Source organism: Ruditapes philippinarum, unplaced genomic scaffold (assembly GCF_026571515.1).
Source record: "Ruditapes philippinarum isolate M1 unplaced genomic scaffold, ASM2657151v2 ctg1454_1_1_1_1, whole genome shotgun sequence".
Lineage (NCBI taxonomy): Eukaryota > Metazoa > Mollusca > Bivalvia > Venerida > Veneridae > Ruditapes > Ruditapes philippinarum.
The window spans coordinates 18,885-39,944 of record NW_026867000.1 but is presented as its reverse complement, the minus strand read 5'-3'; the positions used below and the strand labels follow the sequence as shown (position 1 = coordinate 39,944).

The 21,060-nt window shown below is 31.8% G+C and overlaps 1 protein-coding gene across 1 annotated transcript; it reads left to right on the top strand.

Moving 5' to 3' along the window:
- Nucleotides 1-526: 526 nt before the first annotated feature.
- Nucleotides 527-20,125, top strand: LOC132734466 (G-protein coupled receptor GRL101-like). The gene is made up of 8 exons (XM_060721207.1): nt 527-708; nt 6,759-6,902; nt 7,840-7,956; nt 8,092-8,607; nt 16,608-17,655; nt 17,767-18,296; nt 19,237-19,364; nt 20,108-20,125. The coding sequence occupies exons 2-8, from the start codon at nt 6,785-6,787 to the stop codon at nt 20,123-20,125; spliced, it is 2,475 nt and encodes an 824-aa protein (XP_060577190.1). The 5' UTR covers nt 527-708; nt 6,759-6,784.
- Nucleotides 20,126-21,060: the final 935 nt, after the last annotated feature.

Sequence of the window (21,060 nt, the reverse complement as noted above, 5' to 3'; positions counted from 1 at the left end):
ATGATTTGGCAAGGTATCTGTCAAGAGCGCATTTGTTGGTTTTGTTTTTACTTTTCGTGGAGTTTCTCAATTAATGCATTACATCAACATTTGAACTTGTCAATAATTGTTATTCGAAATTGTGGCAATTTCATTAATACAATGGTGTAAGGTGGACTGTAAATATCATTACAGTAAATGTATTATTGTCATATGTTTTTGTACACATATGTAAAATGCCGTTGAAAGGGTATAGATGTGCCGTAAATGCAGAACTGTAAGATAATTCTCAGTGAAATAAATTCAAACTGTACAGGTTTGCAAAAGTAATGTTAAATGCATGTGTGCACTGCATAAAAAGGCATTCATGTAAAGTGTATTGTTTTAAAATACATAATACATTTAAACATTGCTGTAAAATATGTTTGTACATGCATTGTTGTAAATTTTAAAGTGATATTTCAATGGCATTTTTATTATTTTTATTTTCTTAAGTACGATATATAATGCTTGACAAGATTTGTATTTTCTTTCAATAATACAGACGAGCAAAAAATATATTAAGAAAAAGTGTATCACAACCCAAGGCTTGTAATGAAGGTGGCATTGTTCGAAAAAACCGTACTTACTTCACAATTTACAGAAAGGGACAAATAGAAGTTGAAAGTGATGTGATAGAAAAAAAAGTTCCAGTCGACATCAGAATAAACAAAATTTCATGTACTCAAAGTAAGTCTTCTTCGTGTTATACGCAATACATAGACATGTACAGTTTAATGACGTCGTTGTGAGGTTTTACAACTCCGATTTACATATCAATGATTTAAATTCTTAAATGTCTAAAGTATTTGAATGAATTGCCCTATTCCAGAATGTACTTGATTATAGAGGGTCTAAATACCTTTTTAAAAGTGTAAAAAGTTGTCAAGGATGCTACTGTTATCTGATCTTTCGCGCAACTATCAATTCCTAAACGTTATAGTGTTGAAAACAGAATACTAATATTGATTGAGTGTGATTGCACTTTCGATACTTCTTATGATCTTTTCCGCACAGATCCTGCAGTTATCTCCTACTTTTATTTTATTGCTCTAAATTTTGGATTTTGCAAATATTTCTTTTTCAAAAGGAGACGGTTATTCGTTGGTTGGTTTACATGTAGTTAAGTTCAATGAGAAACAGTTTAGTCTTTATTGAACAACATCTTTTAGTTATTTGATTATATAAATAGTGCATTCAAAGTACGAAATATAGAACGTTGCAAAATACTCTGTGATTTTATGTTTGATTAATATTAATTCTTCAGCCTATAAGGCAGACAAACAAAATATATAATATCTGTTCGAAAATGTTTTATTACATTTAAGATTATTCTCTCATTTAAAAGACATAGTACTGCAATCTTGATGTTGCATTAAAAAGAATCAAATTTATATTCATACTTCATACACTCTCTTTGCTGTTTAAAACGGTGGTTGGTATCGTGACAAAAAGCTAAAAATAAAATGTTAGAGCCACATTTAAGTGAGAAAAAAATGCTTATTATTTTTGAAAGTCTTCAGGACATACGAGGGATTATTAAAAAAGACTGGCTGGGACTGTCAATTGAAGAATTTTCAAACTATCAATTATTGTTATATATCACATTTAATCTGTAAACTTGATGAATTATCTAATTTGATAACGCAAATAGCTTGTACTTTACAGCGAATAAAAAAACATGTCAATGCACACACGGCGCAGTGCATAGAAATGCGCTGACTATAGGCGCTTTATGAAGCGTATATTTTACAATATGGCACAATTAGATTTTAAAATACGCCATTTTTGACGATGGCAGAAAAAATTACTTCATTTACAATAAACTACTTTTATCGTTGCACTCACAATTTATATGTCTCTTGAAAAACAAAACCTCGCATTGAAATTATGCCGTCGGAACGTCACGGAATTCGATCAATAAGAAATTGTGTCAATAGTAAAAGAGAAACTGACTAAAACGTAGAAAGGGATAATGGAAAAAGGGAAAAGATTAATGTAGCCACAGCATGGTTTTGATTGACATAAATGATTAAGAAAGGATGATTGAGAAAGTGAAAAAAAAAGAAAAATAAGGGAGAGGCCGAAAGAAATTTTCAAGGACGTTGGTGACGTCAATCGCCGGAAGAGACGTTTAAAATTGGCATGCGATTGACAACGGACATTATAAACGACGTTCGACAGTAGCTACTCTAACTAAGGAATTTAAGATAATAAATATTAATGCAATTGTTATCACACAGCTTTCCCTGCAGCGGAGGGTTCATTGCAGCGGCGATGGAGATTTTGTCGCAGAAGCGGTGGATAAAGGATGGCCGTTTGCTGCTGTCAGTAAGTTTAAAATTGAATTTTACTTTATGTTGGAGACACCTAGTGAGACTGAAATCCACATATGTACTTTTCCAACTTATTATACATACACGGTGCAATTCATTACCATTTATGCAACACTTATGTACAATTTGACGTGTGGTCGCTACTTTTACCTGTTTTAAGTTAAAACACGTACAAATGTGTGCAAAACGGCCATTTAAAGCACCAGCATCACATCATATGTATAATACGTGCACAAAACAACCATTATTTGGAATTCTTGAAAATTGTTATTGTCTTTTTGATAACATAATTGACAAAAAAATGATTACAACGCAGACGGCGGTGGATTCGATTGCAACGCAGTGCGGTGGTCCCGATGCCATTAATGTCTATTGTGAGGGTTTTGACATTACGCTTTTTTTCAGTTAAGAATAACCCTTTTCTTACGTTGGCCTCAGAGAAATGTTTCTTTTAGTGTTTAAAACAATATGATTATATATTATTAGTATCTTACACTGGCTATCGGTACAGACCGGAATGTCTAGCTGGAGGTTAACTATTTACTGCGGTAACGAGAATCTGCCGATCGGCCGTTAAACAGTTACCCGAGAGCAAATATTCCCGGCTGTACCGACAGTAAACGGTAGATAATCCTGTCTGATATTAAATATATCTATATAACAGTTATATATAGCTTTTTATAATACTGCACGTTTGTAACGTCGCTTTTCATGAATAATCGTGACGTTTATATACACGGCTACTGTCGATACATGAAGAAATCTTACCTTTTCTCCAAAAAAAAAATGATGCGTGCTGTATAATATATTCGTTATATAGATTGTTGACAGGATTATGGCCGTATATAAAAGGCTGTATGCAATTTAACCATCGCCTAACTTCTCGGGTTATATTTACAAACAGCCGTTTATATAGGGCCATATAACCTGTCAGCAATCTTTATAACTAATAATATACACGGGTGCTGTCAATTTATGACGAAATATTTTTTCTATAAAAAAATGCTTGCTGTATTATAAATTTGTTATGAAGATTTTTACGGGTTATATGCCGTATATAAACGATTGCAACAAAACCTTAGCTTAGCGGTTCAGCAAGAAACGTCATATAAAATGTTAAAATCTTTATAACTAATATTACAATACTGCACGTTTATTCAACGGAAACCGACGTAACAAGCGTACAGTATTTTAATAATATATAGGCAAAATAAAAGTTGTCCTACATATATTCTTGAAACGTGGCATGATGTTAGAATATGATTTGATAACATTTCAAGCCAAAACAGTTTAGGGGTCATCGATGTCATTTTCTGCACATGCATTTCATTTTTTTTTTACTTATTTGGGGTAATCTCAGGGGCAGATACACATGTAACTTATACATACGTCTGAAAATTATTTCCTTTTGTAATGTTTTTCAGTATATTTTTCCATACATTTTTGTATTTTCACCATGAAATATATATGTTAACTTTTTCAGAGGATGTAATTTTAATTCTTTAAAAACATAACATTTTTGAAATCACATACCATTTTCTTAGATAAATGTCACAAATAAAGCAAATTAAGAAAAACTCCATATTCTAATCTTACTAGTTACAAATACAGAGAAAGTTAGCTAATAGAAATAAGAAAAATGGATCTTATTAACTTTTCAAATATTAAACTTGTAAACGAGATCAGTGAATGGTTTTCTCTAATGCAAAGTTTAGAAAAAGTTTTAATTCTGACTCCAAATACGTCCTGAAATGTTATTGTTTCAGTCATTTTGTTAAGTTTTAACTGTAAACTCTATTTATTTTGGAAAAGTGATAAACGTATATTTTCTATTATTTAATTCATTTAAGTCTTGGTTGAATAAAGTAGTAATATTTTATCAAACGTGTTCAATAATTATGTACTGAACCTAAAGCGACCACGTACTTCACAGTCTGAGTTAGGCCTGGAAACTTAAAGACTGTTGTTTTCTTATTTCTCATATTATGTTTCTTTTTAACAAAATATAAGATTTTAAGATATATATATGAAATCTTTACATATACACATGATGCGCACTGTTTAAAACAATATCACTGTGGCTATTGGTCTACAAAAGCTCTTTTGTATCATAGGCAAAGACAAAAACACGTTCCATGTTGTCGCCACAGGAAACTCTTTTGTATCATAGGCAAAAATAAAAACACGTTCACTGTTGACGCAATAGGAAACTCTTTTGTATCACAGGCAAACTGCTCTCCAGATAACGCATTTTGAATGTATATGTATACAATTGACACATTTTCAATAGAAAGGTCTCCAAACTATGATACAGTTATGAATTGGTGTTCTCAGTATGGTAATATTACACAATGGCATTCAAAACTGAGATTGCTTTTCAAATTTAAGAGGCAAAATCTGTTAATCTTTACGGGATTTTCTATAACATGTTTGTTGTTCAACCTCGAACTCAAGGTCATTTTAAGTCCCAGGTTGAACGTATCCTATTCTACCAAAGATATTACAGTGGAAGGAAAATAGAAGCGTCACTCGAATATCTATTTGCATCAATAATCATATTATTTCAATTTAAGTAAAGAAACGCGTTTCTCTGATGTCAAAGAAAGAAAAGTTTTGTACTCTATTGAAAAATGAGTTATGTCAAGTAAATAACTGTATCGGGACAAACGCACTGCGTTGCAATTAAATTGACCGCCATCTGCGCTGTAATGAAGTTTTGTTTATTCTTTTTTTAAAAAATGCAATAGCACTTGTCAAAAGTTCCAAAATATGGTTGTTTTGCGCATTTATTATACATACCATGTAATGTTGGCGTATTTAGGAGTCGTTTTGCACACATGTATACGTGTTTAAACCAAAATTAGGCAAAAAGTGGCGTCCCCTCGTCAAACTGGCCAGAAGTGATTGCACAAATGACAATGAATTTTCACCGTGTGCGTGTACTAAGTTTAAAAAGTAGATATGTGGGCTCCAGTCTCAATAAGTGTTTCGAGTAAAATATTAAAGCATAAAGCAAAATTCAGTCAAAAACTTACCGACAGCAGCAAACAGCCAAATTTTATCCACCACTTCTACGACGAAATCTCCACCGCCGCTTCGATGAACTACCGCGTCAGTGAAAGCTATGGCCAGTGTGCTTATTATGTTCTTTGTTTACAATTGTATAAATCATTTTACTATTCTACGAAATGGTCTTATGGTGAAATATTTTTTTAACAATTTAACAGTCCCGTTCAAAATTGGTTATGCGTTATATGTATTTATTTTTTAATAATGATAATTTTTGTTCTCAGTTGTATTATTCGTTTATTTTCTCCTATGTATGATACATTATCATGCAGCAAAATAATGTTAATATATGTCATATAATGGTTTATTGCAAGTGGAAAGATTCCAGCAATTAAGTTACAGAAGGAAAAAGCGGAAGTTTGTGTCATTACAAGAGCTCATTTATAATCATACAGTCTATTACAGTACAGTATGATACCGACTTGTACAGAGACATGTTTAGGTTTTTGAGCAGCCGAAATCAATATGTGAAATACGTATTGGCCTTCTTATGAGTAAAGAGCTGCTCGCTAGCGATGTCGTTATCGTCATAATTTAAAGTCGTTTAAATGCACATTGCATTAACACATTTTGATTTGTTAATGTTTCTTCTTGGTACTTTGCGTTTTATATCGGGGATATATTCAGATTTATGTTCCGTGTATTTCTATGTAAATGCATCTTACATGATATCATCATAGGTTCATATCGTGATTAAATTATTAGGCATATAAAAAACCACCATTATAAGATTGTATGTCCTGAAGACTTAAAAATCTATTTCCATTTTTAGACATACATATATACATTTATAAGGAGGATTAAGCATATGCAATATTTTCAAGTGACATTCACAGGGACGCTGATCATTTCCACTACAATATAGTCTAGTTTAATCAGGATGATAACGCTTTATCAGAAATTCGTGCTTAATTTATAGGCGAGGCTTAGTATGCTAAGTGTTCTATCCCGTGATTCAAATTATCGAATAAATATTTTTAAGTAGATATATACAATAAATATTTTTAATTATATAATATATATTTTCAAACATACATCTAGAAAATTATCACACACATATATTTTTTATGATGAACCAATATTCAGTAGGATTGAATAAATATTATGGTACAGAATACAAAATTAGAGTTATACACTATAAATATTTGATATAGAACAAAATTTTAATTCATTGAATGTTGCAACGTTTAACATGCAATAGATACCCCACATAGAATTCTTTGTTTGAAGTAATTTTCTTCAAATACTCGTATAACAAAGATACATTTGTAACGAGTTTTCATAGACGAAATAATTTATGCATTAAAATATCAAATGTAAAGACTTTTAAAACAGGCGCTACAGAAAAATACGATGAAAATATGTATGTTTGTTATGGGGACAATACGACGATACCAAAATCTGAGGTATGTAAATATGATGTCGATGAAGCGGGTTATATGACTGGTTGTAGGTCAGGAATTCACCTGCAAGACTGTGGTAAGTAAAATGCCACAATATATGAAATACATTTAATATTTTAACGATTATATAAGTCTTTGTTAGTTTTACATACATTTGAATAACTGTTTTCAGTAAAATCTAATCTAAGATTAATAGTTTTGTCATCTTTTGAGAAACTCTTAGTAAAGATTTTAATATATTTCTATTCATTCTAAGTAATAACAGTTATAAACAGACCATCTGTAGATCTGAAATTATTCTACATTTCTGGTACAAATCATCTCCCACCCACATTATTAAAAGAAAATTGGTCTAAGTGGAAGTAACAATTATCTTGAAATTGAAATCGCTTACCGTTTATCAAATTAAAATCTAATGACCAATTACTTAATGAGTTTTGGTATTTACCAGACGTAACCCAATAGTTTTACGGTCAGACTTCTGTCCAAGTTTGACTCAATAGCTCAATGGGACTGTGACACCTCAGATTTCCAATGTTTAATGTAACTTTTATCAATACTGTCGGAAATTCCGTACCTGTCTTGTTATTTCATCAAAACTGTCAACCCTATTACAAAGATTAATACCAATACATATAATTTATAAAATGGTAGTGAACGGTACGTCGATCTGGCGAAAAGTCATTTTTCAATTTTGAATTTTACTTTTGTAATCTTTTGGTATGCATGGAAACATGCTTTTTTCCATGCTTAACCGTATATCAGTCATGAGTAAAGTCGTGCTTAAATGAAATTTGCAGGAAATGAATTATTAGTTATCTAAGTTCAAAAAGGTATTCCAACTCTATGAGACTCTACTGTAAAATGAGGAAGAACAAATCTGTTTAAAGATTACTTCTTATGAAATAAAACTATTTATTCATCATAACCGGAATTCAACAGTTAATCGTCTACAAAGCTATCAGGATTATATTATACTTACAATTATCAAGGTACTTACATTTCTGTTTCAGAGGATTTCGTTTGCCCCCCAAATACAGTTAAATGTCCAGATAGCTTTTGCATTGCTCTTCGATTTGTGTGTGACGGGATGGCCCAGTGTCCTGGTGAACAGGACGAACACAATTGCTGTATGTACTAAATGTTTATCCACATACGTTCTTGGAGTGTAATGACTTAGCAATTTCATTTTACGATATATATCATGCACTTATTCATGTAGAAAGTCCACATAAAATGCATGATGTTTTGTGTGTACTTTTCAGCATGTGTTAGTGGGGACAAAGAAGTTATCATTTTGATAGAGGATACAAAACAACAGACAAGTAGTAAAAAGGCCTCAGCATTATTAGCAAAACAATTCAAGCATGGAAACAATAAAGTTAGAGTACTTACCTACCAGGCGAAGACAAGATTTGACGACTTTCCTCTTAAACATCGACTGTTAGAAATACGCGAAGAAAACATTGATAGCTTCGATAAATTAAGTTCCGATTGCACATATAAGACTTTGGCTAGAAATTTTCTGCCATCTTTACAGTTTAAAAACGATGTAGGGAAGTTTCTTATTTTTATTGAAGATAGTGTTGAGTCATCTACAGTTGCTAGGATTATGTTTTCTAATATATATAGACAAGAATTTACCATATATCGTGTCATCAGAAATTTCAGCTTTTTGACAAACATTGATTACACGTACGAATTTGTAAAAGATGTACGCATCAATAAATGGAGTTCACTACATTCGATAGGATACAGGCATTTTCCAGAAATATGCAAAGGTTGGTTTGATAATGAATGTTAAGGCTTATATACATACGTCAGCTCTTAGCAAATAATTTTGTTGAAAACTTACATCCTGTTGAAAATAAATAATTAATTGTCAGCTAATGTTCAACCATCCCCATGGTTTTGTTTGCTTTCTTTCAATTTTAAGTTACAGAATTCTTACATGTACAGCTTGTTAATCGTCAAATGGTTTGTATATTATTGGCTCTTGTTCAGGTTGAACTATAAGTATCAAAAGGGATGCTCCGGCGTTTGTTGCCCGTCGTCATGCGTCAACATTTATATTTTTCTCTGAAACCGCTGGACTGATTTACTATAAATTTGTGCTGTAGGATCATTGTTACAGAAGCTAAAAATTATCAAAACCGTGAGACATTTTCTTCTTCAGAGCTAATTGATGGATGATCACAAAATCTTTGTCTGTAGCATTCTTAGGTAGTATTTTATCAAATATGCTCAAATTAATTTGACCGTTCCCTTTAAATAGTCTCTAGAGCTAAAATAGAAAAATAAAATCTCCTTCTTCTGAAGAAATTGATAGATGCATATCAAAATTTTGCATGTAGTATTCTTAGGTAGTATTTTATCCAAATTGCTCATATTAATTTGATTAGCACCTTATGGGGGCCTCTAGAGGCCATGGAATTTCTTCAAATTATAGTTTAATCAAGGGGAAAAATTCATGTTGGAATGTCTTTCATACATGTGAACATGTTATGCATTTTTCAAAAAAAAGCTATATTTTTATCAAGTAAAAAACTGTTATATTGAATCAATTATTACACTATGTGATTTCGTATCTGAACAGTATACATGTCTGCACAGTGTTTCTCGTTTAACATGTTAAAATATGACACTGACCCCAAACCTCAATTGACATGCACTATGGCAAAGTTCAATTGTATAGAACAAAAATATTTCTGGTACTATTTAGTGTTGTGTCATTACTTTTTTTTCCGGGTTTATTTTGTTTAGCTATGTAATAATGAAATAAAACAATCTTCTGTTTGTGTAAATAATTTTCACCTCTAGAAATTAGACACCATTGCATCATACTATTAATCTTTCTGCAGAGTTACTTGTAGGTTAAGAATTTTCTCTTGTGATTAAACTTAGGCCTAAATAAAGATTACATTTTGCTATGCTACCACAGCATCTGCATCTGGCATTCACCTGTGAGAGAGAGAGTGTGTGTGTGTGTGGGTGCGCGTGCGTGCGTGCGTGCGTGTGTATGTTTGTGTGTTATAAGGATTACATAGTGAACTTAAAAAATCTTCTTATGAAAAACCACTTGTCAATTTCAACCTAACTTGGTAGGATTGATCCTTTGGTGAAGGGCTGCCAAAGTTGTTTAAAGAGTTTCATTCCATGCAGAAATGTAGTTGTCGTGGCAACCAAAAGGAATTATAAGAATAAATTTTAAAAATCTTCTTGTAAAGACCGAAAAGGCCTAGAGCTTAGATATTTTGCATAGGGCATTGTCTAATAGACCTATACCAAGATTGTTCAAATTATAGCCATGGGGTCAAAATCGGCCCCAAGCTCGGGGTCATTGGTCTTCACTTGATGAACATATAGTAAAAACTTAAAATACCTTCTTGTCTAAGAGGTTTGATATTTGGTATATGATAGCATCTATAGGTCCTCTTCCAAAGTTGTTCAAATTTTACCTCTAGTGTCAAATTAGCCCCGCCCCGGGGTCATAGGTTTTCCTTTTATGTATATAGTAAAAACTTTAAAAAATTATCTTCTCGAAATTGACAAATGCCAGAGGTTAGATATTTTTCATGAAACATTGTGTAGTGAATCTCTAGCAAGATTGTTCAAATTATAGCCCTGGGTTCAAATTTGGCCCCGCCCCGGGGGTCATTGATTTTCAATATGTACATAATTTATAGTAAAAGAAATAATCTTATTGTCTGAAGGTACAAGTCATAGAGCTTTGATATTTGTTATATGATATCCTCTATAGGTACTAAACCAAAGTTGTTCAAATTTGCCTCTAGTGTCAAAATAAGCCCCGCCTCGGGGGTCATAGGTTTTCTTTATGCATGTATGTATATAGTAAAAACTTTAAAATATCGTCTTCTCTAGATTGACAAAGGCTAGAGGTTGGATATTTTGCATGAGACTTTGCGTAGTGAACCTCAAGCAAGATTGTACAAATTTTAGCCCTGGGTATCAAAATTGGCCCGCCCCGGGGGTGTCTGATTTTTCCCAATATACATATAGTAAAAAAATCCAAAAAATCTTACTGTCTGATGGTACAATGTCAAGGCATGTAGCTTTGAAAATTGGTATATGATATCATCCAGAGGTCCTCTACCAAATATGTTCAAATTGTTCCCCTGGTGTCAAATTTGGACCTGCGCGTGAGCATTGATTCTAATTATGTACACATAGTAAAAACAGCAACTAAAACAAATGTTTTCTGAATTGGGGAAAGCTTACAGCTTAGATTATTTGGCATGAAAACTTTGTTTGCGTGGACCTGTATGCAAGATTGTTTTTGAATTAATTCTCTTGGGTCAAAAATTCCGCCTTTGCCCAACGGGACATTGACCTTCTTCTTGTCCTTTGGTGGGTACAGCAATGAAAATTTGACCATGTGCACAATTGTAGTTGTAAAATTGAACTTTGATATCAGGTGACCTGTAGACTTTTGAATGATGTGACCTACTTTCTTGTCCCTTTTGATGTACAGCTCTTGAAATTTGAACCATGTGCACAGATTTGTATATAAAGTGAACTTTGATATTAGCTGACCTAGATTTTGACAAAGTGTCTTACTGTGTTGTCCTTGATGTACAGTCATTAAATTTAGGCTCTGTGACCTTTACAATTAGATTCACTAGACTCAACTGCATTGATATATACTCTGATCTTTTATTTGAATGACAATAGTTTTAACCACTTATCTGAAAATAAGAATAGATATGTCAGGGATCTATGCATTATGACAATGTTCAGTTGTATAGAAACAAAAAAATATAATCTGTTACTACACTTCTATTTAGTGTTGTATGAATGCGGTGGCATAGCATTATTTAGCACAAATGCGATCTTGATTCCTTAACCTTACTAACAAAGATGAGTTTGTATGGTTTTTTTTATTTAATTAAGTTAAAAGTTGCTTTTTAAACTTTTTTTCATTTTTTGATGAATTTGATTTAAACTTCCAATCATTTTTAGGACACACTGTTGAACCTTACATCTATTTCATGTGCGTAATTGAATCAAGGTAGAACGCGACACTTTGCGAACTTTTGAGTAGCGTTGAAAATTGGCATGCAAAAAGTTGACCATATTTCTGATAAGGTTCGTTGATTTTATTTCAATAGTTTCAGCCAATTTTCAAACACACGGCGTCAAAATTGACCACCAGAGCCCGTTTTTAAACATGACATAAATGCGTATCCTTGGCAACTGTTACGGGTATTTCAACGCCATTGGCAGACACAATATCTTAGATTTTACAGCATTCGACGGAAATTATTTTTTCCTTTAAGCTGATATAACATTTATTGTTTTACGCCGAAAAATGTTTGAAAAATGAAAACAAAAACAGTCAATTTTGTGTAAAATTTTACATTCAGTTTAGCCTCAATTTTCGGCTTTAAAGCCTCTTATTTAAAAATTCCTGAAATAAAGTTTTGATTTTTTTCTTTAAACGTCCTTTAAAATGTATACTTAGTCAAAATAACTAAAAAATTAGGGGTCACCGACTCAATTATTTCGGTACATGCGATATTATTTACCCACCCCTTGAGTAATTTTGTAACGAAATTCGACGTAATGCTATGAGACTTCAAAGTGCGGCAATAATGTTCAGCTTATCCGGAGAATTGTTCAAGAGCTTTCCTTATATACATAAGAAAAAACAACAACAATAATCCACTACAAATGCTTAAAATTTAAAATGAGACCTGACGATGAAAAAGCATATTTAAATTTAAAATCTTAGCCTGAGAATTAGGAGTTGATATTTTTCTTATTCATAACATACGCGCTATTTTTTACGAGCAAGTCACATTTTCTGTTTGATATATACTCGATTTTCTGAACAGAAACAAAGACTGGAACTCAGGCTAGTCAAGTCTAAATACAGGTACATGTCAATATAACGTGTTACTTGACAAAAAGGAACTGTCAGCAGTGAACGAACCTTGCTAGATATATAACAACAATTGTCTATCTATCATGGGCATTTTATTGAATTTATTATCGCCTTTCCACTTTGTGACATTTATGTTTGCTGAAAAAATGTACGAAAAACAAACAAATTTTCTTCTTGTTTTTAAGCATGATTATTAAGTTCATATGGAATTGTAAACAGACGAATCTATAGAAAATGACGCCAGGCGTTCAACGGCAACGCAAAAACTATTACAACAATTTGACAGGGTATATGCAAAAAAACTGTGCGAAATATTGACAAATTAAAATAAAAGGTTAATAAATGAAATTAAGTCAATTATATTAGCGTGAAGCAACAGTCAGGTCTGAAACGTTAGCTTAGAAGTGGGTGTTGGATTATACTTGTAGCACGTTCGATTCTACAAGTAAATAAACATCTTTTATACATTTCTCTCGTTTTGCTTATCATTTTAGAATATCATAATGTTAAAAATAACGTTTAATTGAGGATTCACCATAAACGTTGTATTAAAAACATCAATATCAAATCGACCTTTGCAAATATTCATTATTCACTGTATAGCCAAATATATTGTCGAGGTTATTTTGAACAGGAAACTAAAAAACAGTATTTTAAACATGAAATATAATGAAACGCTGTAAAAACACGTCTACGGATGTTTAGCATAACCTGAGCTAGATACTGCACAAAGGAGTGTTGAGTTGTAAATCTTTATACAAAATAGAGATATTTCAATATTTTATTGTAAGTCTTTTATCAGTACATGCTACGGGCACTGTAAAGGATCTGTCGATGTTTCATATGTTCTGTTCACCGACCTTTTAATCAGTATGCAATTGACATGTTAATAAAACATGGAAACATTTCATTTTACTCAAAGTTTTACTAATTAAAATGTTATTCTGACAAATGTCAAATCAGAATATTATTTCTTTCCTCTTGTAGAAAGTGGTTCACTCTGAAGTACATCTTTATTATCTGTTTTATAGACAAAATGTATATTTACAAGAATAAAAAGGTCATATTTTGTTAATATCTGACATTGTAATGAAAAGAATACGTATTTTAGTAAATACGGACATCATACAAAGTTCCCGTTTATTACGAGTGTACGGATCACGGTATATATTAGTAATATACGTATTGCATGGTATACGGTCCCGTTCATCTAAGTATTCAAATTTCACCTATTTTTGCCTGTCTATCTATAATATTCGGAATTTCGTACCCTTAACGGTTCGTACCCTGTATCCATATATTTTCCAAAGTGGTCATAATGGCGTAAAATTCTGTGATAACGTGACTTTTATCCAAAGGGGTGGGGGATATAAAGGCATGTGTGACGAAAAAATTAAGTCTGTGACCCCCTATATTTAGTCATTTAGACTGAGTATACATTTTAAAGGACGTTTAAAAAATAAATCAAAGATTTATTTCAGAATTTTTTTAATGGGCCGCTTTAAAGCCAAAAAATGTGGTTAAACTGAACGTCACATTTTACACAAAATTGACAGTTTTCTTTCCATTTTTCAAACATGTTTCGGCATAAAACAATAAATGTTATATCAGCTTAAAGGAAAAAATAATTTCCGTCGAATGCTGTAGAATTTTAAGATATTTTTCTCCGCCAATGCCGTTGAAATACCCGTAACAGTTGCCAAGGATACGCAACGACGTCGTGTTCAAAAACGGGCTTTGATGGTCAACTTTGACGCCGTGTGTCCAAAAATTAGCTGAAACTATTGAAATAAAATCAATGGAACCTAAACAGAAATATTGTCAACCTTTTGCAAGCCAATTTTCAAGACGCTACTCGAAAGTTCGCAAAGTGTCGAGTTCTACCTTAAGATATCAGTTGAGCTGTTCTTAATATTTTCGAAACCAATTGACCTACTTTCTTGTTTTATTTTCATTTTTGATGTACAGACTTGAATTTTTTCTAGGGTTGTAATTATTGATTCTAAATTGAATTTTGCTAATAGCTGTCCTACATTTAATATTTTGATATATTTTTCAAAAAAATTGGATAGGGGTGTAATTTTTTGTTTTAAATCTTATTTTGATATCAGCCGACCTACTTTGATATTTTTGCTTGACCTTGTTTCCCGTTCATTGATATCCGAACTTGAAACTTAGACAATGGGTGCAATTTCTGACCCAAAATTGAATTTTTTATATCTCACCTACTATTGATATTACTAATATCGTTTGTACAACTTTCTGCTTTGTGACATAAAGGCATATATGTTGGACCAAGAGTGTAATTTCTGATGCTGAATTGAATTTTGATATCAGCTGACCTACTTTTGATATTTTTGATATCATTTTACCTATTTCCATGTTGTTGATTTTTACATACAAACTTGAAATTTTGATTATGGGTGTAATTATTAATGTTAAATTGAATTTGATATCAGCTGACAGCAAATTGAATTTTGATATCTGCTGACCTACTTTTGATATAATTGATATCATTTTACCTACTTTCTTGCTTTTAGACATAAAGACATGGAAATTGGACCAATAATTTACTTTCTGGTGCTGAATTGAATTTCGATATGAGCTGACCTACCTTAAATAGTTATTTTTATATCATTTGACCTATTTTATTGTTTTTGACATACAGACTTGAGATTTCTGAGGCTGAATTGAAAGTTGATATCAGCTGGCTTACTTTTGATATCTTTGATATAGTTTGTCATATATTTATTTTTTACGTAGAGTTATATTACCATTTAGAATGTATAAATAAGCTTTATAAATTTCTGTGTTCCCAAACTTAAAACTTCAAAAGTCTACACTTTACATATTTTCCATGTTGCATCTGTATATAGTCATTCACAAAAGTTATAACAATTGCTCAATCAAAATTTATCCTGCTCTAGTGGTCATTTATTGTACATTTATTCTACATAGTCTCATAGGAACACACTTGCGACATAGATATTTTTAACAAAGCCTTTCAAAAATATTAGGACAAAATATTTTCATTTATACTGTGAACCAAGACACAATGGGTCAGGTGTGTGAACTAAGCCCATATTGGCCCTCTTGTTTATTTGGGGGAGAAAACCAAAACACTCAGTGTTGTGAAACTATATAACTAGAGGGGCAAATTGATGTTTAGCTGGACTTGCCTCTCGCAAGTTTATTTGAATAATTAATTCTAATAATGAAAAACATTTGTTTCTAAGGCCATCTTGGCCCTCTTGTTTATTTGGGGGAGAAAACCAAAACAATCAGTGTTGTTAATCTATATAGCTAAAGGGGCAAGTTGAAGTTTATGTGGACTTGTCTATCGCAAGTTTACTTGAATAATTAATTCTAACACTGAAAAATATTTGTTTCTGGTGAGCAAATTCCGGGTTATCATGGTCCTCTTGTTGTATTGGACTAATCATGGTGTCTTTCAAGTTAAATGCAATCTTACAATTGGACTCTATCATAAATAGTTAGGCATTTATTTCTTTCAGATATGCAATGTATATTTGTTAATGTTAATAATATCTCTTTAATTCTTTTATACACTTCATTTTACTTCCTTGCAATATTTTTTTCAATCTACCTGCAATAAATGCTTAATGAGATAAAAACGCGATTCAGAAAGAATGTCCAAATGGCAAAATTAAAAATGTTGTAGGTTTGGTTTGATTGAGCCTGTCCATTGACGGTTGTTGCTCGTACAATTCAATTTATGCCCCTCACACCAGACATCGTAAACTATCAATGAATGTCTATATACTTGTGTGCTTCAATACCACAAACATAAGTCTTTCAAGTTAGGAAAATATTTTTTTTATATCATCATCAATTTTCCTTTTATTTTCTGTACAGAGGTCTCACATGTGCCGTGTGCTGGTGGTTTTAGGTGTTTATCCAGTAAGCAATGTATACCTCTTCACCAAGTATGTGATGGCAAAGTTCACTGTATGAATAAAGATGACGAACATATGTGTGGTTTTAGATGTCATTATAGATGCAATTGTGTAGACAGCGCGGTTGATTGCCGAAAAGCTAGTTTAAATATTTCAGATATACATGATCTGTCAAGGAGAACTCGAAGCGCCGACTTAAGCTATAACCATGGAATTAAAGATATTTTATCAAAAGGAAACATTCATTTCCCTTTCATGTTGTTCCTTGATGTGTCAAACTGTCGTATAGAGGTTGTAAGCAGTAACGCATTTTCAGACATAAACAATTTGTTGAAACTTAACATTAGCCACAATATAATAAAAAAACTTTCTGACAACGTATTTAGAGATCTTCGACACCTAGTCCAGCTAGATCTTGATGGAAATTCAGAATTAGAAGAAATATCTGCTTCAGCATTTCAAGGTTTACAAAGTATTAAAACTTTAAGAATATCGGGAACGAAATTAAAGAAAATCGCAACCTTAACATTCTCAAATTTGCAATTGGAAAGTATTGATATATCAAATAATGAAATTCGTAAAATTGAAAATTTTGCTTTTAAAAATACGTCGGTTAAAAAGATCAACTTTGAAGGCAACAATATACTTGAATTCCATCAGTTAATTTTTTCGGATGTTGCTGCTTTGATTGAATTACGTACACCGGCGTATAAATTTTGTTGTATACGTCCTTGTTATGTCAAAGAAAGTAACTGTTATCCGCCAAAGAATGAGTTTTCATCTTGTGACGACTTAATGAGACATCCAATTCTGCAGGCAGTTTTATGGCTGGTTGGAATAGCTTCATTACTCGGAAATCTCGCATCAATTGTCTACCGTGTTGTGTATGACAGACAACGACTTAAGATTGGTTATGGAATATTTGTTACGAATTTGGCATCTGCAGATTTCCTTATGGGAATATATCTTATTGTAATAGCGTTTATCGATACTATTTATAGAGGCAGGTAGGTCTTTTTTCTTTTACAATTTTATCATATTTTACATTTAAGATTGCTAAATTATACATAATAAAAGTCTTAGTCAATGTCAAATTCAGGATCTAATCTCTTTTACAGGTATATTTTTATGGACGACCAATGGCGAAACAGTATATGGTGTACTCTAACCGGATTTTTGTCAACCGTATCGTCTGAAGCAAGCGTCTTCTTCTTATGCCTTATAACAATTGATAGACTTCTTGTTATCAGATATCCTTTTGGACACGTAAGGTTTACACCAAGGAGAGCAAAAATTTGCTGTTTAATTTGCTGGGTCATTGCAGTATCTCTCGCGGTGTTTCCTATTTTCCACACAAGCTATTTCAAGAACATGTTCTACTCCAGATCTGGAGTATGCATTGCACTACCGCTGTCACGTGATAAACCTCCGGGCTGGATGTATTCCGTTTCAATATTTGTTGGCTTAAATTTTGGCACCTTTATCCTTGTTGCATTTGGTCAGTTATCAATCTTCTTAGAACTTCGAAAATCTAGCATAGGTGGCAAGAAAACACAGCAATCAAGACAAAGGGATCTGCAAGTAGCAAAAAATCTAATCCTTGTTGCAACAACCGATTTCCTTTGCTGGTTTCCAATAGGACTAATGGGTAATATAATAAGTATATACCGACCTCGTTGTTTTATGCCGAACAATAAGATAGAGTTAACAATTGCTTATACTCTCAATTATAAAACTATCATTTTTGTTGGGAAATGCATAGATCCCTGACCTGTTAAACTCTTTTTATCAGAAAGAATTCTATCACAACATATTTGTGAACAATAGAGCCAATGTCTATTTTTCGGTTAACTCTATTGGTATTAAAATAAAGGTCAGTGTAGGAATCTATCAATTGTAAACAGTTTTCAGAAAGATCATTTTTGATATTTGCTGACAAAAAATCAGTTTTATCGCGTTCGCTATTTAAAAAAGAATATCTGCATGCCAATTTCTATTGACTGTTTAGAAAATGAAATGATGTGTTATAATGTATATTTAAACAAAAATTTATAATATCGACCTTAATCAATCAGTAATACGGAAAACATGTGCGTGTTTTCATAATTTCTGATTTATTGCTTTGTTACTTGCACACAATGCAAATTAAAGTGTCTTCAAAGCGTGCTAACGCAAATAAGAAAGAATACTTTATATATGTTATTTATTTCCAAATTGACGATATAACTATATACCCGATCAAATTGAACGAAATATCTTATTTTGAGAATGCAATTGGTATAATTCGTTAAATTCTTAGATGAATCACTTGATATAATCTTAAAATAAACGAATAAGAATCCTTTATTAAAAAACTGTTATAATGACATTTTATTATAGTTGTCAATTCAAATGTTATGTTTTTTCGAGATCTGTTCGAGGTAGGATAAATTTTCAAAATATACATTTTTTTTTCAAAAAATAACATCTCGTTTTCAGTAACGAATCAAAATCGAAATATTTATCACCTATCTTTGATAGTATTGGTAAAATGGTTTTCTTTTCATAAAAAAACGACGATAATGAGACATATTATCTCTATATTCCAGGGATTATGTCATTGAATGGATACTCAATCTCTGGTGATGTTTATGCGTGGACAGCAGTGTTCATACTTCCTTTGAACTCGGCGTTAAATCCATTTCTATACACACTTTCGGCTATAATTGGAAAAAAGGTACCAATTCTATAAATTTTTATTATTTGTAGTGTTATTCATAATGATTTTTATAACATATTTTGTTAAAACTTAACTGCTTGAAAACCTTAAAAACGATGACTTATTTGACAGGTCACAAACGTTCCGAATTCAAACCTCATTATATTTATGTCATAAATTACAAGTTTATATGTATTGAACATTTAAATATCTACTTATGTTTTTCAGACTTTTAATCCACGCACATGTTTTCCGTATTACATGCAGAATTGAAATTGAGAGAGGTATGCTTGCGTTTCATTAAAAAAGGTTGTCTTTCTTTAAAAATGTGATAATTGCTCATGCTTACTTTTATGAAGACATTATTTCGATTCCATTTTTTTAATTTTATATTATGGGACGTGTTTAGCTTGTGTTTTAAAGTGCATATCACTTTATTTTTCTGTATGTGCCATTACTCACATGCACTTGTATTAGCAAGTATTTGCTCAAGTGATGGATAATAATCCTTGTATATAAAGTACTGTAATATTCATTTATGAAAATAGAATTATTATGAATTTCCCGTTTTACTAGCTTTTAAGCATAGAATGCGTGAATATAAGTATAATTGTCATGTTTCATAGAAATTCAAAGCGTTGTTGGTATTTTAGTTGAACACATTCAATTATTTAAAGACAGTATCGATTAAATAGACGATTTGTATATATTGCTTACATTTACATTGTATATTACATTGTATGTTATATATATTTTTATAGACGACGTCTATATATTGAGATATAAAGTAAAGCAAGATCTTTAGAAATGATAAAACAAATAGTCTGTAAATCATTATAGGTAAACATTTAAATAACAATGTTTCAAGACATGAAACTGGCCAGTACAGGTGTCAAATGTCTATTAGATTGATATTTGCTTTATAACTGAAACTTTGAATTAAAAAAAAAGAAAAAAAAAAAAGAATACATAACCAGATATATTTCCTTAAGACTGACGTTTAAATCAAATATTATTTAAGCATATTGAAGAATGTAATAAAACGTTGAACATCAGTACCCTTTGAAACTTGAAGCACATTTACATACGTGATGTCACCTTATTGCCAACGTCTAGTGTCCGGTTAACTTTCTCACCGTTATCACACTTTTAGGCAAACGTACCAATTTATGTCTGTTAGAAAAAGCTGCAGTGTGTTAAATCAGGGAGAAAGTTTATCTGCTATTCATCACATCATTCACATTTTGCAGTAATCTAAAATTTCGATACATCCGTACTTAAAACAATGACTTGCGTGCGAGTTCATTCGACCAGAACCGCTCGTACCATTTATAGACATTTTTTTCGCAGTTTGCTCATGTATATGTATCAAGCTTTTTAAGCTTGTTTAAATGTTTTTTCTAGCATGTGTTTACGTAAACAACCGGACAAAATTGATTGTCATTTAAAATTCTATTCAAAAAATGACCGTTTATCACTTTATTGTTTATAGTTTTTGAAATTTTCGAAATGCCGCGCTAAAGTTAGATACGCTTTCGGCAAATCAAATTGATTATTTATGAATTTAGAAATGCAAGATTGCAAGATCATGAGGAATGTTGAAACATATTTTTCAAGATTAAAAAATGCGTTATAAAAAAATCTTTTTTTTTAGAAAGAGGTTCGGCTATCATGCAGTACACCGATTTTAGTCGATCAGTTAGAACTAAACGAG

What these genes read in the sequence shown, in the direction of transcription:
- LOC132734466 (XM_060721207.1), top strand. Translation starts at nt 6,785, where the DNA reads ATGTATGTTTGTTATGGGGACAATACGACGATACCAAAATCTGAGGTA. An exon ending in TTTTCCAGAAATATGCAAAG is followed by an intron (nt 8,608 to 16,607) that starts GTTGGTTTGATA and finishes TTTTCTGTACAG; the next exon opens with AGGTCTCACATGTGCCGTGT. An exon ending in GATACTATTTATAGAGGCAG is followed by an intron (nt 17,656 to 17,766) that starts GTAGGTCTTTTT and finishes TCTCTTTTACAG; the next exon opens with GTATATTTTTATGGACGACC.